The 24,269-nt window shown below is 38.4% G+C and overlaps 2 protein-coding genes across 6 annotated transcripts; both read right to left on the bottom strand.

The window, feature by feature from the left end:
• Positions 1–1,747: 1,747 nt before the first annotated feature.
• On the bottom strand, positions 1,748–12,112 carry tomm40 (translocase of outer mitochondrial membrane 40 homolog (yeast)). Of its 5 annotated transcripts, none has more exons than XM_026184349.2 (9): positions 11,969–12,112; positions 11,041–11,276; positions 10,752–10,912; positions 6,154–6,255; positions 5,929–6,034; positions 4,968–5,090; positions 4,736–4,812; positions 3,712–3,814; positions 1,748–2,249 (listed from the first exon to the last, which is right to left on the bottom strand). In XM_026184349.2, exons 1-9 carry the CDS (start codon positions 12,055–12,057, stop codon positions 2,110–2,112), a joined length of 1,137 nt encoding a protein of 378 aa, XP_026040134.2. In that variant the 5' UTR covers positions 12,058–12,112; the 3' UTR covers positions 1,748–2,109. The 5 variants fall into 5 exon arrangements, with proteins under 5 accessions (XP_026040134.2, XP_026040135.1, XP_026040136.1 ...); XM_026184350.2 differs by having other exon boundaries at positions 11,973–12,112; XM_026184351.2 differs by having other exon boundaries at positions 11,965–12,102.
• A 1,862-nt stretch (positions 12,113–13,974) lies between these two features.
• ddx61 (DEAD (Asp-Glu-Ala-Asp) box helicase 61) lies at positions 13,975–24,228 on the bottom strand. The gene is made up of 13 exons (XM_026184343.2): positions 24,072–24,228; positions 22,515–23,315; positions 21,302–21,365; positions 21,059–21,163; positions 20,480–20,609; positions 19,844–19,990; positions 19,145–19,239; positions 18,908–19,030; positions 18,682–18,810; positions 15,564–15,744; positions 15,377–15,478; positions 15,072–15,283; positions 13,975–14,403 (listed from the first exon to the last, which is right to left on the bottom strand). Exons 2-12 carry the CDS (start codon positions 22,688–22,690, stop codon positions 15,102–15,104), a joined length of 1,434 nt encoding a protein of 477 aa, XP_026040128.1. The 5' UTR covers positions 22,691–23,315; positions 24,072–24,228; the 3' UTR covers positions 13,975–14,403; positions 15,072–15,101.
• Positions 24,229–24,269: the final 41 nt, after the last annotated feature.

The raw sequence follows: 24,269 nt of genomic DNA, 5'->3' as shown, positions 1-24,269 counted from the left end.
TTAGTGTGTTTTTGAGTTAAGGTGGTCGTTGGTGTGAAGTTAATAATCATTTTATAAATGATATGCATTTATATGACTCTCTGAACATCACAAACTCTGTTAGAGTCCTGAACATGAGTAAAAGTGATTGGAGTAATTATAGCATGCAAGTTTTACAGCAACTTGTGCACATTTTGTAGGGTAGCTAGACTGATTTTCTAGCATGTCAGTTCCTGATGCGTAAGTGCATTAGACCCTTATTGTAATAACAGTTGTGAGTTCCTTTGACATGTGTACGGAACTTTAACGTATTATTTGACACGCTAAAGGTAAGATTTTCAGTTTATCACATTTCACTGAGGGATTTTGATTGGCCTCAAACATGCTGATGTGGGGTCAGTAAAGATAACTGTAAATGGCTTTGAGAGGGTTTATACTGTTTAAATGGGCTGATGGCCCTACAATAGTAAAGAGTACAGTACACTGCATAGATAGAGAGGAAAGATCTATCACTCTGTTGTAAATTTAGCTCAGAAATGTTTGATATATGTTGGCTATGTGGAAATTCATGGCTACTTCTGGGTTTTACCCCAGACTTTGAGAAACGCTAACATTGAATTTAGTTTATGTTTGTGGTATTCATTTACCTATAGTATGCATGTTCACTACAGAGGGGCCTTTTGCTCTACAAACACAGTGAGGCCATTGTAATGGGAGACGTTAAAACAGATAGTGAGACTCCTTCTGCTTATAAAGGATGTAAATCCTTAGGTGACGGCTAAGCAGAAAACAAGACCCTAATTCTCTTTCTGTCCCATGTGACTATGGTGGGTCTCATCAGCAAGATAGATGAGTCTGCATATCAATACCACCTATAGAAATACATTTACTTATAAAATTGGCAACGTGTTTAATACTTACATACATGAACTGTTAATATTTGACATTTTACTTCTGTTACTTAAAGTACATTTTCTGTTTTAATGTGTCTGTTATTAATGAACACATACATCTAATAGTTTTCTCTCCAGCTACAATAACATCTCACTGCATGCTTCACCATATTCCACTATACGGCATTAAAGAAGTTCCAGGTCAAGTTTTAGTTTGGTAATTGCGCAACTTCTTAATCAATTTGAACATTTCTGACAGATGTAACTGGGCAGATACTGTATATTTCAGAAACTTGTGAACATAAGTAAACCTTGTACCTTTCTAAACAGTACTAATCCAACTATGACTAAAGAATACAGGAAATAGCAATTTTTTTTAGTGTAAGTGAAGAACTCTAGAAAACAACTTATAATATTAGTTGTAGATTCGAAGACTGTTTTTTTTTTCAAGTATTAAAAAAAAAACATGCATTACTTCATAAAGCAATGATGTAAAATCAGTTATATGCTTATGGTGAATCTACTCGAAATTCTTGCCTAGTTTATCATACAGCAATATACACAAATAGTAACATTTTGTTTTTTCACAAAACTGTAGGATCCTCTGTAGTTTCATCACTGAATATTCTTCTTTCCATAACAATTATTCCAACATTAAAGTCTAAAGTTAACAACAAAAATATGATTTCAGCCTAAAAATGTAACCATAGCTTTGCTAAATTTATTTTAAGCTGGATGGAAACAACTCACTAAAGTAAACCCAGCATATCACTCACAGACTCAAAGAATCCCTTTCATGAATGTATTGCAGCTCATGTGATACACATAATCCAGGTATACATGTTGTATTTTATAAACAATGACACAGGCAAATGTACAAAAAGTAATCACATTTATTTCAATTTATACATAACCACCATATATTATGTCTCACCACTTACTTTGATTTTCACATCACATGTTGTCATGCGTCACATGATCCCCTCTGATATACATCTCTCTAGACTCTGGGTACATCCAACACACCATAAAGGAAAGACATTTGTGCTACAGTATGTAGGCATGGCTTGGCCAGTCCTGGCTCCTTGAGTCATTTTTGTCTCTCTGTCTGCCTCAGAAAATCAGTTATAAGAGAGTCTCTCAATCCAATTTTTAAAACTTAGTCCAGGTTTCCTGTGTGTCTCTGTGCCGGTCCAAACGGTGGCCTGTGGGCTGGTTCCAAGCAGCCCCCGAACCTCTAGCCAATCGTGACACCAAAGCCACACTGGAATTTGTTCTTACGGTGGTTGAGGAAAGCCCCGAGGGCCAGTGTGAGAGGCAGCGGCAAGAGCTTTTTCTCAAGAGTTGCTCCAACCACCCAGTTACTGTCAACTGATCCTGCAGAAGAGAACATAGAAGTGATGAATTTTGAAATGGAAATGTTTGCTTCCCCTTTTTTGGTAATGTTCTTACTAGAGATGGCACGATACCACTTTTTTATGTCCGATACATTTGGATATCTGCCGATACCGATATGAATCCAATAGTGTTTTTTAATCAATAAAACTGTTTTTTTAATATCTTGCTGCATTTTGTATAAGTTCATACTCAAGTTTAAATAAACAACAACACTAAAGCTATTCTGTTATACCTGTATGTAAAAAATACACTGCACCCAAAATATTTCATAGTTCAGCAATACTGATCAATCTAATAAACTTAAACCTACTCCATCCTCCCTATTCTGGTATTTTAAAGAGTACTTAGCAGAAATATTAAGCAACCTAACTAACAGGGTTGCCAACTCCCAGCAAAAAATAAAAATAGGGAACCACCCCCCCCTCCACCTCATGATGCTTAATCGACGTAATCAACTTTAATTTCGATGTAGGGTGAAAAAAAAATGCACAGAAATAAATTATTTTTCAAGAATAATTAAATAGATTCAACATCTTTCTTCAACACAATTCCAGAATTCACAGATGATACTTTCCCAAAGGAAAAAGTACTATAGCTTACTAGGGTATATTAGACTTAACAGTTACTATATACAGTAATGGACTTCTATACATTTTACATCAGATTAAAACTTTGGGTGTAAGATTCAGATAATTATTTATTAAAAGCTAGACATTTTAAGTGAGAATAAGAAAGAAAAGTATGTCTTTGTGCCCCCTTTTCATGCCCTATCGGCCCCCCTGGCTAAACTTTGCTAGATCCGCCCCTACACAGTTACCAGCCGTCAGCTGTAGAAAAAGATCCTGGTCTAGAAAGTAATATTAAATAAATTCTAACAACAGCTTATCAAGCTTAAACGTGCTGCTGTTGTTCAGCCGCTGGTTTCCTCTTTCTCGTGAAAAGTGGGCCAAAAACAAAGAAGAGAGACGGACTCGCGACAGAAAAGCCGATCAGCTGATGATTAAGCAGTTTCACGATTGAAGTAACTGCAGGAGAGGGAAGGAGAGAGAAGAGGCAGTCGCTCCATATATCGGTTGTTAAGCTTAACGCAGGAATGCTTTACAAACATTAAGAGATGAACTTACACACTTGCTTTACTTCTCTTAGGGATAACTTCCTCGAGATGAAATGCCGGTTTGGTAGCGAGGCTCCAAATACACACAGCTGCTCTATCACGTGAGGTATACTGCTGCGAAGTGCAACGGTTATGAGCCGAGTTACGCCATGTCGCAAGTTTTGTGAGGTGCTTTTTTGATATTTAATGGATCGAATTACATTTTTTATTTCTGTCCGATATCCAATCCAGTAATTTACGTCAGTATCGGACCGATACCGATACGTAATATCGGATCGGTCCATCTCTAGTTCTTACTGATTGTTACAACTTGTGTACGGTATTTACCTTTAAAGAGCAAATTTGCTTTGGGGAGGTCCAACTGGTAACCAAAGGATGTTGTTGTGTCTTGCATCCTCGTGTTGGCTTCAAATTCAACTCCTACCTGCAACTGTGAAAGAAGAAATTTAAAGTACATGTAACATTAAGTCTGTTAATTCAATATTAAAGTACCCATATGCACATTGCACGTGTGCAAAATATTTTCAAAGCCAAAATCAGCAGACTTGCAAAAAATATATTCCAGAATTTAGATTTTGTTACTCACATCAGAGTTAAGGCCAGTTTTCACTGAATGTGGAGTAGAAAATCAAAACAACCCCAAAACACTGTTTTGCTAGGATTCCCAACACTGCAAACTGTTCACGCCAAATGTGTCACTTTAAGGACAACACAGAACAACACAGGATTTACTTCACCTGTGATTTTTGCAAAAAAAACCCAAAAAAAACCCCCCTCAGTATATTTGTTCCTTTATCCAGACTCCAATGTGCAGCAGTCAAACCCACAATCGAGTCTCATCAACACTCTTTGCAAAATTTTACCAACATTCATAATCTTTGACCATCAGAAGCAAAATTGTCTCTGATGTTAATATATGGTTGTGAATTGCTCAATCTCTCTGGCTGCATGCGTTTTTGACTTATTGTTTTTATTGTAAAAATGTATTATGTGCTCAGGAGAAAGAAGCCATTGCTTATCTAAAGTACATTTGCAAGTTACAGGGATTTTCTTGTAAACGTCCCTCATGATTCTCTAGACTTTGGCTATGCACTGGATGAAAGAAGAGAATCTTTTTGTTGTGTTTTTTTCGTTTGAGCTACAAAACATTTTAACCATTACTGTTAAAGACAGTTACAGGTGGTTATGTTGCCCGCAAAATTATGACAGGTTTGGCATTGTGTCAGTGATGGCCTCAGGAGGCCAAACTTCCACATGCCCAAGATGAAATCCTCAGATCTACTGTGAGGATTTATGCAAGTGTAGTGTGACCTGAGTAGTATAGCAACACAATTTAACTGAAGTTAGATACCTGATCATTGGCTTTGTGATAGTATGTAGCATGAGCTCCTGCTCCTCCCAAAGTCAACGTAGCAACATAGTTTTCACCTGTGGAGTTTTTAAAAAAGGCGGGGAGAATTACTAATCCATCTCTTAGATAGCTCACATTTTACCATACCCTTAAAGCTTCATGATAAAATATATCAATTTTAGCACAACGTAGTCTTACAGTGCAGAATGTGAATCTTAAAGAGCGATTTTACCTGTGTACCTGCCCAAGAGAGAGGTGACCGCTCCTTCCTCCCCTGGTCTCCTGTGATACACAAGCTCTCCACCGAGAGTCAGTGCTGGAGTAATAGACTGAAGATAGTGGGCCACCAAAATGCCTGCAGCAGTAAAAAGCATCTATTACAAATACAGATTATATTTTCTTTTGAGACACATTCCCGTTGTACACTTTTTTATATTTTCTAAGCCGTATGTCATGCGATTGCCTGCTCAACGCACTGAGCTAAACTGGCGCCCACAGAGGATGTTTGTAGTCTATAAGCACTCCTAGCTTTTCATTAACAGCTGTTATAATCCCTCCTGTGTAGTTCGCTAGTTTTTTTTTTGTTGTTGTTGCTGTCGAGTTGGGTTTTATTATCAATGGTTGTGAATACGTGACAGAGTATAGTAGTAGTATTCTAAGAAATGAGAACTTCTTCCAGGAGTCACAGTTTGGACACATAGACTGAACTAGCAATGTATTACTTTCTGTAGGTGAGGCAGCACTCATTCATGGACATCAGGCGCCCCCTGGTTTCCATTAATGTTTATTAGATTATTAGGTTGATGCTTTGCTTCTCAGACATCACACAATTCAACTCAGCAGCAAGCTGAAATTCAGTCACATCAGCTGTGGTTCTGAAAGAACATCTGGAAAGTGTTTTATTGACACACGAAAGCATGAAAGGCCCAATGACGCTCAATTTATTATTTTGCTATTAAAAAAAAAAAATCTTCCTTTTGGACCTTTGTTTATTGAACTAAATGCATCAGGTTTCATATTCATTATTAAGAATAATATTTTTATATTTCATTTTGCAGCACATTTTTTACTTTTTTTGTTGCAACTTCTGCTACAGTTTTGTCTAGGTCTCTCTTGGAAAAGAGATTTTAATTTCAATGTGACTTTTTCTTCAATAAATAAAGGATAACTGATCAAACTAATCTTTATCATACCAGATCCAACAAGTACATCTGGATTTCCGAGCGTCACAGCAGATGTGAAGTCCTCTCCTCGATACTCCATGTCACACTGCCAGTTCACAAACTTATGCTGCTGAGTCTGAAAATAAATAAATAAAAAGAAAATATAAAATACTGAAAGGACAACAAAACATTCACTGAAACGCTTAATAAAAATTCTAAAGGATCACATCTACATGCTATTGCATGTCTACATACCTGTATGGCTATTTTGGAGCGTACAGCTGTTGTAAGATGGTGGATGACCTGCGCATTCAGACTGCCGGTGTTGTCCATATCTCCAACCATCACTGGGAATGACTAGAGAGAATACCACTTCACTGTCAGCTTTTCAAAACTATGTCAACAGCTGTATAAAATGGCAGTCAGCATCAATACCGGTAATACAGAATCTAGGGCTGTGAAAATGTGAAGAAAAACAATCCAACCAGGTGTTTTTGAAGTTTTGAACTCTAATAATACACTAAATGTCAAACACACTAATAATATGTCATTTAAGCCCCTTTTCCATTAGTACCTACTGGGATCAACTTCAATTGGTTTTTCCATTTAGTAAAAGTACTTGGTATCAGGTACTTTTCGATCAAGTACTAAAATGTGACGTCGTCAGCCTGCATGCCACTGATTGGCTGGTCAGTAGCGTCACTCGATGAGTCATGAAGGCATATCATTAACACCATTTTTGAAACCCACCAATAAGAAAAATGGCTACAAAAAACAATACGGTGATCCCTGAGACCGAAGAAAAGGCACAGACTGAGCAAAAGGTATATTCTTGCCACAACGTCCACCTTTTTCGTAGCGTTCGTGTCATGTTAATTACTCTGCGGGACGCTTGGACGTGTTGCTATGACGACAACCACGCATGTTAGGTAGTACTGAATTGTAATGAAAAAACAGTCGATCCAAGTTGAAGTTAGTCGAGCCAGGTAGGTACTAATGGAAAAGAGGCTTTAGAGACAAACTCTAAATGGGGGGAAATGCACACAATTAACACCATAATAAAGTTGAGTTATCTTTAATTTAGGCACACTTTGTATGTTTCAGGAGTGGCATTGGTTATTAATAATATAATATAGCACACACAATAATGATTTTTGTCATCACTATATTCAATTGTTTTTGTCAACCACAGGTCAGACTTTAATGGTCTGGAATACATCTGGCGTTTAAACAGCTTCCATAATGCTCCAAAATTATGTTTTTCAGTTTTGTTTTGTCCAATTGTTTTGCACGACAAAAATACAGATTTCACATAAGTGGCTGATGCTTTACAATTACACAGGACCCTAAATTCCATAAAAAGACCTATCACGTTCACAGACCAACATTTCCTAATGGTCTTGAAACATTCAGTGTATTATAGCCGGTTGTTTTTGATGTCAATATCCACAACTATACTCAAGATATTTATGAATGTCACTGTAAGCCTCATTGTAGCGTATCTCAGCATCCCACTAAATTAGTGAACTATCATGAGGTCCCCTAAATTTTTGAGACAGGCATTTAAGGTGACACTACTTTGTAGGGGTGGGGGGGGAAATCGATACTGTGTAGTATCGTGATATTTTGTTTGCTAATAATGTATCGATACAGGGACAGCAGAAATCGATATTTTGTTACAAAAAAAGTTTTTGTGGACTGGAACTCTGACTTCAGAGCATGTTGATCCTTTTTCTGAGCAAAGATCCTGACATTCCTTCACTGTCCAAATGTGTTTAACTTGTTTTTTGGCAGCAATAAACATGACAGTTTACTTATTTTAATTTAAGACATGTTTTATTTTAATTAAGTTTAAAACTTTTTTATTTAATGTTAAAATAAAATATTATTTTATTTTAATTTACTTTCAAATTCTTCAGTTGCTGAATGGGCTGCATAGTTTTCATAAATTGCATAGTTCAGAATAGCTATAATTGTACCAGATGGTTGCATTCAGTTAAGTTGGACTAGACTGTAATACAAACCATTCAGTTTGTCAACAATAAAACTGACTGAAATGACAGAAAGACTGAGTGTGAGACTTTGATATTAGATAAAATGAATATTGATAAAGTTTACCTTTATGTACAGAATCTGAATATCGCAAAATATTTTAAAAATTGCAATAATATCGTATCGTGCGTTAAGTATTGTGATAATATCGTATCGTGGGATGTATGGTGATTCCCACCTCTACTACTTTGGCTCAATAATCCAAATCAACAAGTTAGTTTTTAGGTTAGGTGGCCACATTTTGGTGCTCTAGATGAATTTCTGATGCATATAATATTGCTATTGCTCTACTGTATGTGAACGTCTACAGTTAGTTTCCACATGCATTCAACATATATTGTAATTTTTTCAAAAGAAATTGATAAAAAAAAAAAACATGATTATGCACAGATCACTCAAGTCACAGTGACAGACAAGATCTTTTACTGTTTGCATATAAAATGCAATCCCAGGGATCCCAGGAGCTGTGTTGTCCAGGGGCTTTTGCCCCCTGGTAGGGTCTCCCATGGAAAATTGGTCCTGGGTGAGACACCGGACAAAGAGCAATTCACAAGACCCCTATGAGTAGAATAGAATATTTTATGGATAGAATTTTTAGGCATAGCCAAGTAGCAGAAGGCCTTCACTTGGGTGGTCTCAGAATCTTATCTCTGCTTTTCATGGACGATGTGGTTCTGTTTGCTTCATTGGGTGATGGCCTCCAGCTCACACTGGAACGGTTTGCAGCCTAGTGTGAAGCGGTGGGAATAAGAATCAGCACTGCCAAATCTGACGCAATGGTCCTCAGCCGGAAAAGGATGGAGTGACCACTCTGAGTCAGGGACGAGTTCCTGCCTCAAGTGGAGGACTTTAAGTATCTCAGGGTCTTGTTCACGAGTGACAGGAGAAGAAAGCAGGAGATCGACAGACAGATTGGTGCTACGGCTGCAGTGATGCGGACACTGTACCGGTAAGACGTGGTAAAGAGCGAGGCGAGGATAAAAGCAAAGTCGATCTACGTCCCTACCTTTACCTATGGTCATAAGCTCTGGGTAGTGACCGAAAGAAGTGACCGAAAGAACAAGATCGCGGATACAAGCGGCAGAAATGAGCTTCCTCTTAAGCGTGGCTAGCTTCTCCCTTACAGATAGGGTGAGAAGCTCAGCCATCCAGGAGGGGCTCAGAGTAGAGCCGCTGCTCCTCCGCATTGATAGGAGCCCGTAGAGGTGGTTCGAGCATCTGACAAGGATGCCTCCTGGGCAAGGTGTTCTGGGCATGTCCCACCGGGAGGAGGCCCCTGGGCAGACCCAGGACACACTGGAGTGATTATATCTGTCAGCTGGCCTGGGAACGCCTTGGTGTTCCCCTGGACAAGCAGGACGAGGTAGCTGGAGAGACTGATTTCTGGGCTTCCCTGTGGGAGCTGCTGTCCCCGTAAACCAGCCCCCGGATAGAAAGAAGAAGATGGATATAAAATATCACTAATCATCCATTATGGCTTATTAGACATTTATGTGAAGATTCACACTGAAGTAGAGATACACTATTAATGGTGATCACGAGTTTGACTTCAACCAAATAAATGAACATGATCAAGTGATATTAAAAATGTGTTCTGCCAATCAAACACAAAACAAAATCAAATAAATCGCTCTCTAAAATTACCCCCTGATGAAGTCCCCTGCATATGCCAAATAACAGCTGTTACCTGCACCATAAAATGTATTGGATGTCATCTGAACAAGTATCACTAGATTAAAAAGTCAAACATCTGGTACAACAGAAGGTGTGGAACTTGTTTCTCAAAGCAGATTATCATCCGTTGGTTTATAAAATACTGGGAATTTAAAACAAGTGACATAAACCAAGAACAAACAATGTGCAAAAAGTATAGCAGACTCACGTCTGTGTGGCAAAGTCACACAGCTAACTGTAGTAAGATGATTGCATAAAGGCAACGTAAACAATGCAATTGTTTCTTATTGAAATCCTCCAATAGCAGGTCAGGTGTCCAGAAAATCAAGCATGTACAGTTTATCCACCCAGCTCATGAAGACATAGTGAAATTGCCAACACGTTTTACCAAAGATATATTCATCCAGTAAACACAGTGATTAATGAAGGCTTTAGGAAAATAGTCAAAATACTGGACAAAGATGTGTTAACCCTTAAGCATTAAGCAATACTAAAATAATACTAAAACAGTAGGTCGTTTCCTGCATAATCCTACCTTTTATTTTCATTTGGCTACACTCAGGGATGGCCACTTTAGTTTGTTTTTTTGTGTTTGTTTTTTATCCTGTAGTTTGGACACAACTTTATTTAGTTCAAATTCAAATGTTTGAATGACACAAGACAATATATTTCACCTCAAAGAGGTGAATAAACACTTTAAAAAGATTTAATTAACAGGAATTTAGCACAATATACAAATACAAAGAGTGTCCTGTTTGTTTTGATTTTATCTTACACTTTGGTAAGTTTTCTATTTTTCTTCTAAAAGATGCACTGAATCTAGGTGACTTATTTTTTGCAAAGCATTGTACATAAGGAATGTAAGGCAACATGAATATAAAAGCTATGCTACATTTACATGACAGTGCAAAAAAAAGAAAAAAAAGGACAATTTTGTTCTAATGATTATTCGTGACAAATAACCGCGACCTCAATAATATTCATGCATTTTAAATGAAATGTTGATGTATTTATGGAATTAACATTCAATTCTGTAAACATTACAAAGATTTACACACAACGGTCAGAATCACATCAGTAGTATGTTAAGGAAAAGGCAAAGAAAAAAGAAAAAAAGAGAGCATTACCTCTGCTGGCCCAGTCTGTTTACTGCCTACATAGGTAGCACCAAATCGATAACCAGAATCACCCAGGGTGCTGAGGGTAACAGTATGGCTGACCTGGAAGTGGTTACTCAAGCCTTTGTTGACCACTAACCGCACCCCTTCCATCTGAAGTGGAAACACCTCTGAAACAAAGCAGGGAGAACAACACGGCTTAACAATGACACTTGATGCAATGATACAACAGCATAATTATGATGCAAAAGTTGAAAAACAAATGAAGAAATGCAGAGAGAGCGCCTCATTTCCAGACCTTTACATTTGCGGTGGCATTCGTCATATGATCCTGGATTTGGGAGAGAGGCTTGTGCATCTGCCGTCGGCTGGTCAGATCCAGCTGCTGGAGGGACGGAAGACACTGAGGGCATAGTGAACCCAGGAGGGACCGACACCAAGCCTGGCACCCCTTGTCCACTTCCAGCTACAGCTGGGGCTGGACTGGGGGAGGTGGCAGCCAACACACTGCCCATAGTTTTAGATGGTAACAGCCTATTGAGAGAGACAGGCAGTGTATAAATACATTATTGTTTCAAAACAGCAATAAAAGCTGCATATTTGCATTCAGATTACAAACTGTTAAACTGATCTTGTAGAAATGGTCAAAAAGTAAATTTGAACATGAACTGCATATCCTGTGAGGTAAATACACAAATACATACACGCGCATATTCTGCTCAGAGATCTGTTACTCATGCTTCATACAGTATATCTGTAAGCCCTTTAGTAACACGGAGCTCTTAAAGCATTTGCTCACAAGACTTCAGCGACCATCAACACCGCTACCCTCATTGAAGCATTGGTGCAGCATGTTGGTTTCAGCTAAGGCCCAATTTAGTTAGACTCTCGAGATTTTAAATACAATAAAAACAGTATAACCTGATAGTAAGACATGTTGTACTGCAGTTGGTTATTTGTTAGTTAAGCCACATATGGATTTAAGCCACCAGCTGACAAAACTATTCACTAGCAGCATTTAACCTATGAATGCTAAAGCGAGCTAGCAGAGGTTGGTTAGCTAACTGGCTGGCTAGGTAGCCATGTGGAATTGACCACGAGATCTATTCGCCCATATGTGAATAGAGCGGTAACTAGATTTACGACGCAAGACAGAGTAACGCCATGAAATACCCCCCCTGCCCCCAAATGACAAAACACCCCCTTCCTTTCTGCGGTTTACCTACTTACGGTGACGGTTTGGGTCCAGGGGTAGTTCAACACCGGTAAAGTTCACGACAACGTCAGTGACCGTAGTTGACAAGGATCCGCCCATTACCAGACTCGTCTGTGCATTGGCTCATGTGCATCTCATGCCGGCAACAATTGGCTGAAGCTAGGACAACCCTTTTGTAGTGACGTATCATTAGATTCATTTACTGAACATTCGCATAATTCGGCCTTTCACTGAAAGACATTCCAAGGGTATGGAGCGAACAGGAGTGTTTACACAATTATATGCGAGGAACAAAAATATATTAATTATACTAATATGAGAATACGGGTTTTGTGTATTTTTCAAAAAGAATGGGATCATCTCCCAGTGGACAGGGTTATTCAAACAGGTTCTAACTAAAATGTAAATAATGAAATGTTATACTGCATTTTAGGCAAATAAAAGACAGATTTATGGTTTGACTTGGATTCTGTCTTAGCAAGAAATATTAGGTTACATGGATCAGGCTTACACCAAAATGCAATCATTCATGAAATTAAAAAAAACCCAGAAAGTGGAGCTGTGGAGTGCAGTCACTTGAACTTTTTATCTGCTTGGAATTAGCATTGCAACACCTGATTTTAAAAAATAAATATAGTCAAGAAAAACATGGTTCATCAAGCCATAGAGATAATTTTCTTCTAAGAATAAAACAAAGGATTGCTGTTCTAATCCAGTAACCAAATCCACGAGTCCAATTACTAGTTCAGACACACTGGAAGAAAAATACAGATGCGCATGACAAAAACGAGTCCCCTCCCTGGGTGCTTAGCACTAATGTGAAAGTCAGCCAGAGAAACAAACATAAATGCATATTTTAAATAGATGATGACCCAATGACACATTCATTGGAGTGTAAATGTGTGTGAATGCTACAAAGCAGTTTGCCATAGAAACAAAGTTGCGGTGTGAATGGGTGAATGAGGCATGCTGTTTAAAACACTTAGAATGCGCCACTAGAATAAAAAAGTTCTATATACAAACCAATCCCTGATGTCAAATAGTTCAAAGTCATTAGTGTAGTTACGACTACTGATATGTGACATGTGCTACATGAAATGCATTTATTAGTAAGTGCAACATTATTGAAACTTTGCTATTAGAACTCACAACTGTTTGTACTATTGGTGAAGAAAAGAAAAAGTGTAATGTTTATCATAAGAAACGGGTGTCAAGCTTTGTGCACTGCAGCAGCACAGCAGCCCTTTTTAAAGGTTCGTCAGAGGAAAGAATTTTTTGCCATTTTGGTTTATGAATGTTTGTTCCAACTCGTGCTCTTCTTTGGTCTCTTTGTGTACTATATTCCAAAATATTAGGTGCGTCTCACAATTAATGCAAATATCTTTAGTAAATCAAGGGGCAGAAACTTCACCTGTAAAGGAAAGAAGTGGTCACACCATTCAGATTTTCTGCCCAATCATCTGAATGTTAATGAAATGGTGATGACAAGAATGAAAGGATTACTGGTGCTGATTCCATTGTATTTTCCACACAGTTTGTCTCAGTGTTACAAAAATAAACCCCGGGAGACTGCTTGTGAGGGTAAAAATGCTAATGAGAAGGGTCAAGTAAGAATGGCCACATCTGTTCTAGCTGACAGAAATAAGGAAGTTGGGGAGAGGGAAATTTTTTTTCCATGTGTGTCATGTTGTAGCAAATGTGTCCAGACAAAAACTGTGGCTTTACCCTAATGCAGTATATGCAAATTTTATATTGAATGGTCTTTCAATCCTTAGTTTCTGCTAAGATTTTAAAAACCTCCACAGAAGAAGGGTCAGATTTCACACAAGGCCTGTGAAAGTAATGCAGTAATGTAATAAAATACCAGATTACTTAATTCAATACTGCAGACCATGCATCAAATTAATTTGGGGTTGGTGATCTTCAAAACTTTTTTTAAACCGATAAAATACATCATAATACTGAGCATGTCATAATTATCACAGACAGTATAAGAAATGACCAAACGTACGTGACCAAAGTTGCAGTTTTTCTTTATGTCACTGGCTCAAATGCATTTCAGCAGGATGTGGACACAAACATTGTAGTTCACAGTTGGCACTATCCACCGAGTTCACCTTTGGTTACGGTTTTATTCTTACAACAAAGCACCAAAAGCGGATCATTTCAATAGTGGCTGAATTTGGTGAGGTCCTTCAACCTTAGCTCAAATCACATAGGCATGATTTCTAGCAGTGTAGTCTGCCACACTGATAGAAATCACTGTCCATGCTCAAGTGGGAATTTTCTGTGGGACACCAGTTTACTAGTAAACTCAAACAGGAAATGAAAAATGTACAAAAATATTATTTTGAGGGAGGAAGGAGCAGAAAGAAAATCTTCACTTTGAATCTTGTCTGATGTGTAGCCAGTATTGTGTGACAAATGCCAGGCACCATGTTTGTTCTGCAAAACAAAAGAAAAAAGCCAGGAATAAAATTATAATCTCCAGTTCCAACCATGTCAATGTGTCACTACTGTAGTAAACCCACAGAGCAGATAGCTGGCCCTGTGTGCAGATCAGCTCTGTCCAAATCTATGCTGACTGTTCTGTAACCCCTTCACCTTTAAATCTTGTAAAGCTTTATATCCTCTTTCATGAAGATTAACTAATCAATTAAAAAGGTTGCTTCAGGAAGAGTGTTCAGATGCACTACATCCTAAAATACCCCTATATATGTACTCTTCTTATGGTTCAGAACACAGCGAGCAAGAATATTCTCTCTGGTTTCACCTGTACATGATATACTTTTTAAGCTATTCCTTGCTGATGAATTCACCTCACAATCATAATACTGGAAACACAGAATAGGGCAGTGAATACTCACTGGCCACAGATCAAACAGCTTTTCAGCAGGCGCGTTCAAGGCCAAGCATGAACCCTGAATAACATTTTGATGTAGATTAACTGACAAATGCAATTAAAATCTGTGTTTACACGGTTGCAACAACCTAGTCCTGAGCAACCAAAGGGCAGCAAACATCCCATCTTGTTTTATTTATAAACCAAACTTTTGACTCTTAGAGATTTATTTTTCAGTAATGCTTCAGTTTGAGCCATTCAAGGAACTGACCATTGATTTGTGCAGCTCCCAGTCCTTAGTTTATGCCTTCTCTTCACCATCTTCTGCGTCAACAGAGTGAAACTCTGCAACATACAGGCTCTTGTCAATGCTGCTGGGTATGGGCTTAATGTCAGTAACCAGCTGGTCCTCAATATTCTTCAAATTGTAGCGATCATCTGAAGTTATGAGGTTGATAGCCAGACCCAAGTGACCAAAACGCCCTGTGGAAAATCAACATGGTGTCAAGCTTGTATTAGTAGTGGTATTACAAACAGTAGCTGTAAACCTAACTTATTGACAAAACGACAGGTTACCTGATCTGCCAATGCGGTGGAGGTAGGTCTCTGCATTTTTGGGGAAGTCAAAATTAATAACCACGTTTACAGCCTGGATGTCAATTCCCCGAGTGAAGAGGTCTACAAGAAAACATGTGCTTACTCAACCCAGTGAACATTTGTTCTTCCACTTCACATTTTTCCAATGCAAAAACTCTTCACCTACCTGTGCAGACTAGGTTTCTGCACAATCCATTTCTGAAGTCATGGAACACACGGTTTCTGTACTCCTGCATCATCTTTGCATGAATGTAGAAGCATGAATAACCAAGTTGAGTGATTTTCTTTGCAAGAAGTTCAACTCTCTGAGTGGAGTTACAGAAGATGATAGACTGATTGATCTGGAGCTGGAAGAGAAAAATACAAAATGAAGGGTTATTTCACAAAATGTGAACAAAACTGTTTTGTTGGAAGCTGTGTTTACATTGCGTTGTATTTTTGTTTTATTAGCTTTAAGTGCAAATTTTATGTTTATCATAAATACATTTTCCTTTTTACTTAATCTAACAAAAAAAAAGTGAATTCAAATACACGTTACAGGCACAGTGGCACGCAAAGGCTGGGTCAAAATTTCCATCACTGTGAATAGTTAAGGAAGGAAGAAAGGAGGACAGACCCCCCCACCCCCAAAAAAAGGAAGGATTTGTTCAGTGGTCCTCAGGTCAGAGAAAACAAAGAGCAACAGAAAATCAAAAGGTAAATGCATTACATGATCATATGTGAAGCAACATTGGTGTAATTTCAACTAAAAAAAACAAACAAACAAACCATTGTCTTTTTACTAGGGTCAGTACTGCGTGAACACAATGTAGGAGCCAATTATATTTACTCTATACCTCATAATGGTCCACAGGCTAAATCATTGTATGCCACTGCCGACTTTTCAGTCAGCCTCCAGGTGTAAAACATGAATATGAATGATGAATATGTTGGTTACTGGGCAAGCTAGCAATATTTTGGATGGCAGTGAAAGACTGATTTCATGAATACTTTCATAAAAGACATGAAAATGTGTCTTTTCATTTTTTATGAAATGCCTCATTTGTAATTTCATCTCACCTGGACGGTCACAGTATTCTGACAAGGGATGCCCAAACCTGTCTTCTTAGATTTTCAATTTATTTTTGCATATTTTCCTACTAATATCTTCGACTACAACACATGTCATACAACACAAAAAAAACCACTATCACCCCAAGGGGGCAGAGTTTCTCTTCTTAATGGTGCAGCAATCCAGTCTTTAAGTGATGATGCATTAATTGTGCTTCTGGGTCCAAACTGCTCTTCATTTATTGAGGCTGTTGTGATTTTTTTTTTTTTTACATGTTTTAATACTTTGTATCTTGTTCTATTTAATCTGAACAAGCACTAAAAAAAAAAGAAAAGAAAAAAAAAAAAAGCAGTGATCACTGTCGGCCCCTCTCGGTTTTTATTACAACTATTCATTTTAAAGCTCAATTTTTAAAACCTTACGATGTAACTACAGCCGAGCCCATGCGGTAAATTAATGACCAACCTCGTATTGTGGCTGGATTGTCTCAGTTGTTCTCCTGACTGAAGTTTGGTCCATTTAAAGGATCCTGCTATGGAACTGAATTTGTCCCCAACCATGGGGAACCCTTGCATTAACTTTTATCGAGTAGGGAAAAAGTTAGCGTTCATCAGCTTACTGTGTTTATATTATGCCAACCATAGCTGCGTAGCTAGCCACCATGTAGCACACCATTATATATCAGCTAGCCCAACTTCAATAACCCCGCAAACGTCACTGCTGCTGTTTAGTTTCCTGTCTTCATTTATCTCAGAAGTGAAAAAACGTTTTGTTTTTTTCAGAAATCCCTAATGCAGAACACGGTATGTCATGTTTAGATGGAAACTAGTGAGCTAACTCCCTGCCAACTTCTAACTCTTACATTTCATAAATTCTGTTTTTATGGATGCCTGGATGTTAAACTTAATTGTTACACCTATTAGAGCAGCCACACTGATCATTTTATTAAAGATGAAAGAGGAAATTTAGACAGTTTGTAACTCTTAGTGACGCCCCAGTGTTTGTTTGACTTTGGACCCAGAAATGGTTAATGACGTCAGACTTAAAGACTGGATAGCACAACTGGTTGGTCAAAACTAGGGGTGCAACAATACATGTATCTGTATTGAACCATTCGATACAGTGCTTTTGGTTCGGTACACATATGTATTGAACAATACAAATTTTTTAAATTTATTTTATCAACTTTTCTTCTGATGATGCTGTCTGTGTTGAGAGCTCAGTGGATCTGCGTTCGACTACTCCGCCTAGGATGCATTGTCGAGTGCAGATCCACAGAACGCCGCCTACATGCATTCACTCAAGCTAGCGAGACAGAACCCTAGTGCAAAGATAAGTGGAAGCAGATAAAAACAACAACAAGCACACATGCTACAAACTTTACCCGAGTCATTTAGACAGCCGTTAGTACATGATTCTAAGAGGGCAAAAGAAATAGACAGGACAATTGCTATTTTTTATGCTGTCGACATGCGACCCTTTTCTGTTGTAGAAAAACACCGGGTTTCAGCAAATGCTGATAGTACTTGAGCCCCGATACAATATTCCTTCACGAACCTATTTCACCGATACTGCAGTTCCTGCTTTGTGCAAGGAGACAAAAGCCAAATTAGAGACGGCAGTGTCAGCAGCACCCAGTGTTGCTCTGACCTCAGACGGCTGGACTTCAAGAGCTACACAGAGCTACTTAACCGTCATTGCACATTACATTGATCTGGAATGGCAGATGAAAAGCAGTGTTTTGCAGACACACATCATCGAAAGTCACACCACTGACGACTTAGCCAAAGATCTGTCAGAAGCTGTGAAAGATTGTAAGTTAGTGCGACCAAATGCTATAATACCTGTAACTACTGACAATGCTAAGAACATAGTTAATGCTGGGCTGGGGGTAAGAATATACCCCACAAGAAGGGTATATTATAGTTTTGATTTTGGAAAGAGACATTTCTCTGTAATAAACTTTTTTTTCCCACAGATGAGTGATTTCTTGATAAGATAGATTTCTTTTATTATTTTGTTGTTTCAGCAACATCTAATTTGAAAACTGTACTTTTGAGTTAAAAGAAATATTCATAATTTTAATACATTACAGATTAAAAAAAAGACATGAACATTTTTTTTGTATTGAAAAAAAAATATCAAACCGTGACACCAAAGTACCGAACTGAACCGTGATTTTTGTATATTGTTGCACCCGTAGTCAAAACTAATCGAAATTTTGATTACTTACCCTGGAGAAGAGTGTGTTAAGACAGTGTACCTTCTGTCTTTCAGTCACATAGGCATAGTACTGAGTGATGCCCTTCAGTGTGAGTTCCTCCATCAGGTTGATTTCATAAGGCTTCTGCATGTGCTTACTCTACACAAAACAGTTTACAACAACTTAAACTGTTAAACGAGAGTACAAACAAAGTGAATTCTTACTCATGCAGAAGATTTAATGTTTGACATCTTACCATGAATTTTTGCACACTGATGGGAAAAGTGGCAGAGTAAAGCAAAATCTGACGATCCTTTGGCATGAAACTGATGATATTTTCCATCAGAACCACAAAGTCCTGGGAGAGCAACTTATCTGCCTGAATAAAGGGAGGGGGAGGTAAAACATCAAAAGGAATAGTATGTCCACAAACTTAAAAAAAAAAAAAAAAGTCAACAATAAACAATATAGAAAAAAAGAGAGCAAATCGTACTTCATCCATCACCATCATTTGAGTCTTGTCCACTTTTGCCACACCCTTCTTAATTAGGTCCAGTATCCTCCCTGGTGTGGCAATCACTACATGCACTGCAGGAGAAGCAAGCATGAAAAAAAAAATTTTTTAACCAAGAAAAGTATTACTGCCATGGTTACTGGGAGCCATCATGGCTCAAGAGTTGGGAGTTCGCCTTGTAATCGGAAGGTTGCCAGTTTGAGTCCCGGCTTGGACAGTTTCGGTCATTGTGTCCTTGGGCAAGACACTTCACACTACACTTCACCCGCCAGTGTTCAGCAGCCTCGCCTCTGTCAATGCGCCCCAGGGTGGCTGTGGCTACAATGTAGCTTGCCATCACCAGTGTTTGAATGTGTGTGTCAATGGGTTCAGTGTAAAGCGCTATATGGCCATTGTGTTCTCTGCCCTTTAAGTCCAGCTTACAAACTTTCTCTCTTCCTGGCCCCATTCATTGGAGACTTAAGAGCCAACAAACAAGAGTCAAGATAAAGGAACAATTTGAACCTCAAATATGAACATATTTGCTACTTAGTTAATTAGTCAGATAAGCAATTTAAATTTAACTATATGTTGGGGGAAAAATAGTAAATATCTTTAACAATATTTAAAAAAAAAAAAAAAGATTCAGTTGCAGCCATAAAAATAACTTTTTTAAAATTGTCTTAAAATGTTAAATACCAGTCTCATCAAGACGCATGATGTCATCCCTCAAGTTTGTCCCACCCGTTGTAGCCATGATCTTGACTCCTCCCAGGTGCTTGCTGAGTTGAATGCTGATCTGGCTCATCTGCAGGGCCAGCTCTCTTGTTGGCACCATTACCATGGCTGGAAGGAAACGGATACAATAAGGGCTGATATTAATGCAGAAAAAATTAAGGTTTCCAGCAGCAGAAAAACTATTGATGGAGTAGTGCAGTGCAGCGATCATAATCAGTATATTATCAATATTTTCCATTAGTTTTAGAGCAACAAAAGAACCACTGATCAAAGTGTGCATGTGTGCAGCTTGAGCACAACATCCCTACAGTTCATGAAATTATCTCTACTTTTCAGTCATGGCTGTCATATATTCATGCTCATGTCTCAGTTTATTTTATTGCACTTCACTTAGTTTCCAGTAGTCTGCAGTGCTGCAGACCACTGATTCTGCACGGTACTTTCATGCACTACTCATACGCTGTGAAGCCACTAATCATGTACAGTCTGTCGCTACTTTCTTCCACTGTTGTCTAGCCACCAGGCATCATCTTAAACTGTAGTTGGTTGTCTCAACACTGACTGTAAGCCATCAGCCCAGACCTAGAAGAAACTCACCCTGGATATGATCCTTCTTAAGGTCTATCCTCTCCAGGAGAGGAATGAGGTAGGCACCACTTTTTCCCGTTCCATTTTTAGCCCTTGCCAAAATATCTCGTCCTGATAAGGCAATAGGGATGCTCTCCTCCTGTTGGCAGACAAACAAGTCGATTCAGAAAAATGGGCATGGTTCATTAGGCATGAAGCAATGTAAATAGACAGGACTAAAGGATCACCCCTACTGTTTCTTCTAACAGTCAAAAACGCGCAAAGTGGCACCAATGTTTAACACTTCATACTTATATGTAATCAGGAGGACTAGAGATTGGACTCATTTAGCCTCCTACTCACTGAAATTAAAACTTGTTCCAGAGTAAATTAATCAAAAATGCTTCTCTTCTGTTTGGTAGATGCATATTAGTGTTTCTCCTGCTGTTTTTTCCATTTGTGGACAACTTCCCTGCAAAGCATATGGCTGAGGCATGGGGCTGTATCAAGGCAAAGTGGGGGTAATGGGATTCTGTTAAAGGGTGCAACTATTTATACATCTAAATTAACACCAGAAACAGGAACCAGAGTTCTGGCTACTTTATTTACCTGGACAGGGGAAGGTTTCTCCCATCCCATTTCAAAGATTCCCATAAGCAATTCTCGCTTTAAGCAGTAGTCTTCAAATTCATTTCCCTTGGTGGATGTCACATCCTGGAGAACACAACTCAATCATTTTAGTTTACTGTTTAAAACGATCCAGAGGTTGAGGATTACAGCACTAGATGGCAGCATGGACTGAGTCTAAGTAAGCATGTATAACTATACTTGCGTCTAATGGCAGTCACCTACCGAAGTTTTCACCCTGGTATCTTTTGGAGGAAGCTCCAGGCATTTCTTCCAGTCATCACCAAACCTAGTCGTAATCAGGAGTACAATTTTTGTAGGGAAGACCCAGACCATATCAAGTGAAAAAAGAAAACAAAATGTTAAAATAAGCACTGCAACATTTAGTTCTTTATTTCATAATCTTCAGAGAGGGAAAAGGGCTTTAAGCAGTGTGATTTGGCTCAACTTGGAAAGATGAAGACCTAATATACTAAAAATACACAACAGCTTAATGTAGTAATTTCTATGGCGAGCATTGGTGAAAGCAACTTCAAAGCAGCACAGCAATACTAAAACTAATGTATGCAAGGCTAATATTATAACTTCTAAGACCCACACAATGGACTAACCAATTATTAGAAGTACTCATTGTTTCAACTAGATGGCAGAAATTAGCCAGATATAAAGAATAACTTTCACTTGTCCATATGTGTATTACTAGTCTAGTTTGTTTTTTAAAATTTACATGTACAATGACAATAACCTATTGTATTCTAAAGCAGTTCTGCTGCTGGCCATAATATTGAAGAGCACAGAGAGCATGCTGACGCCTTTAAAACTGCACTCTGGAAACCAGGGTTATTTTTGATGCCCACTGGTTAAGAAGAACTAAAAACAATTTCAAATTATATTCCTTTGGGTAGGCAGATACTTGCCCTCGACCTGTATGCATGTCCCTGTTTGGTAAGTGGGCAAACATCTAAATAAGTGTTAAATGCAAATCTACTTCTTTTGGTTAATTTATTTTGGATCTTGCTTTTAACACCCAAGCTAGCCCTGGTGTGAATGCTGATGATGTTCTAAAATTGTCACATATGCACACAAACTAAATGTGAAGTACATGATCTTCACAAAATTAACAATTCTGTAATTCATGAACTTCCAAACAAAGTACTAAGTGCTGACAACAGCAAAAACATCTTACTGTTAAACCTTAAATTATTAAGTCATGTCAGGACAGGTGTAATGGTAATTAGAGCTGATAGCAGGGATTTAAAAAAGGCTTTGACTGTTTAGAAGATTTGGTGAGAAGTCCTGAACTTTCCCATGGGGTTCTCATGCAGGTTTTCTCTAAAGCACAAGCTGTCAAGCTGCAAAAAATGATTACGTGAGGAAAAAAACGACACTTTTCTGTTTTCAAAGTAGAAGAGAAACATTACTAAAGCAAGTATCTTACTTGATGCCTCCACTGCTCTGAGGTATGCTGGTCCTTTTATGGGCACTGGGATGTTGGACATTTGACAGGAGTTCAGACTGTTGTCCACCTGTCTTGGTCTGTCCCCTGAGCTGCCCATTTGCTGGTTTGTTCAATCCAGCCATTGGTGCTGGGTTTGCGGTTCTTGCTGTCGCCATGTGTCCAACACCTTAACTGGATTTTCCTCGCAGTATTGTAATATTTCAGCTCAGTTCCTTTTCACTGCTCTACTTTAATGTGCACATGTATTGCAAAACTAAAACGTGAGAAAAATAAAACCCTTTTCTCTTATCTATCCTTTTTAAACCATGTGTTCACAATCTAACATTCAGACCTCTTCATAAAAAGAAGTTTGTGTGTAAATTCTGCCTATTTACAATACAACTCTCCAAAAAGGAGAAATCAATATAAATAGCGTGACTAATATGACCAAAGAATAAACTTGTGTGTGTTTTTAGTGTGCACTTGTGAGTATGAGTTTGACTGTTACATTGACTGAAAATGGGTAGTATTAAAATATGGACAACTTGATCACATATCTAACTGCTCTCATGTTCAAGTATATAACTCGTACTGCTGGGGTTTAATACTGGATTGTTCTTAATAGTGGTCTGAAAAAAAATTACAATCCCTGCAATTTTTTTAAAGCACTGGCAGGCTACATTAAATTTTGGGGGTCATTTTTTCGGTTTTCAATTCTCCTGTAGCAAAACGCCAAGATGGAAGCCTACAAAATGTTAAAGGAAATGATGAACAATACACAAGAAAAGTAGTCCAGGTTTCCTGCAAGAAATAAACAATGGCGGTTGTTGTTTTTTTAAGCATTAACAGGCTAGTCAAAAGAGACCTGACCAGATCAACGAAATACATTTCAGATGTGTACCAAAGGCAAAGCTCACCTTTGTTATATTGTGACAAATAATGCTGCCACCACAAGACTGGTGGTAGATGGCAAGAAAGTCTATCAAGTATTTATGGAAATATAAGTAAAATGAGGAGGTTGAAAAACGTGGAGTTAACATTTTAATTCGGACAACTTTGCCTTTGTTTTGATGCCGAGGCTAACAACCAGTGTAAACTTAATAACAGCTGCAAGCAGTTTTGAATTTTAGCAGCCAGTGTTATGGTCACTTAGCTAGCCAGTGCAATTGTTAGCCATGTTAAACAACAAAGTAAAGCCAACAGTGACCGACATGTGTTTAGTTTATCCATAAAGTTACCGCTATCGATAACAAAGTTAGCTAGAATACTTTAACTTACACGAGTGTACGCGCCGTTAAAACTTCACGTACAGCTACGTGGGCTTTGCCATCGAGCTAACAAGCTAAGACTGCGTCTTTTTTTTCCGGTTTGTGAGAAACTGTTTCAAAATATCTGTCGTTTACAAAGAAACCGCATCTGCATCCGTTTACATCTCACCCTTCAGCACTTTCATTCAACCATCCGAGCACGCTGATTCTAGCCTAGGCAGTATACGCTAACGGTGACGCTTAACTCTACCAGTCAGAGAAAGATGCTACCTTTCCCTTACAAACTTACCGCCTGTGTCGTGATTCAACTGTATATCGGCTTTTCGTTTAAGCTTGGTAGGCACTACTTTTGACAAAGGCACAGAAGTTTTTTTTTAACCTTTTGTCTCTTCTTTGAGAGAACTGACAATTCAACATGGCTGCGCTCGTTTTGGGGTTGGCTGTTTGAACCAAGGGAACTGCCAATTGGCCAATCACGGGCCTGTTT

The sequence above is a fragment of the Astatotilapia calliptera genome, chromosome 11 (assembly GCF_964374335.1).
Source record: "Astatotilapia calliptera chromosome 11, fAstCal68.1, whole genome shotgun sequence".
Taxonomy (NCBI): Eukaryota; Metazoa; Chordata; class Actinopteri; order Cichliformes; family Cichlidae; genus Astatotilapia; species Astatotilapia calliptera.
The sequence above is the reverse complement of the archived record's forward strand: the minus strand, read 5'-3'. Positions and strand labels throughout refer to the sequence as shown.

Coding starts and splice junctions, on each gene's coding strand:
- tomm40 (XM_026184349.2), bottom strand. CDS start 12,057: ATGGGCGGATCCTTGTCAACTACGGTCACTGACGTTGTCGTGAACTTT. Junction 5,091..5,928: donor AGATGTACTTGTTGGATCTG/GTATGATAAAGA, acceptor TTACTGCTGCAG/GCATTTTGGTGGCCCACTAT. Junction 2,250..3,711: donor AGCAAATTTGCTCTTTAAAG/GTAAATACCGTA, acceptor TCTCTTCTGCAG/GATCAGTTGACAGTAACTGG.
- ddx61 (XM_026184343.2), bottom strand. CDS start 22,690: ATGGCGACAGCAAGAACCGCAAACCCAGCACCAATGGCTGGATTGAAC. Junction 19,240..19,843: donor CATGCGTCTTGATGAGACTG/GTATTTAACATT, acceptor CTTCTCCTGCAG/TGCATGTAGTGATTGCCACA. Junction 15,284..15,376: donor CCACCGCATTGGCAGATCAG/GTAACCTGTCGT, acceptor GATTTTCCACAG/GGCGTTTTGGTCACTTGGGT.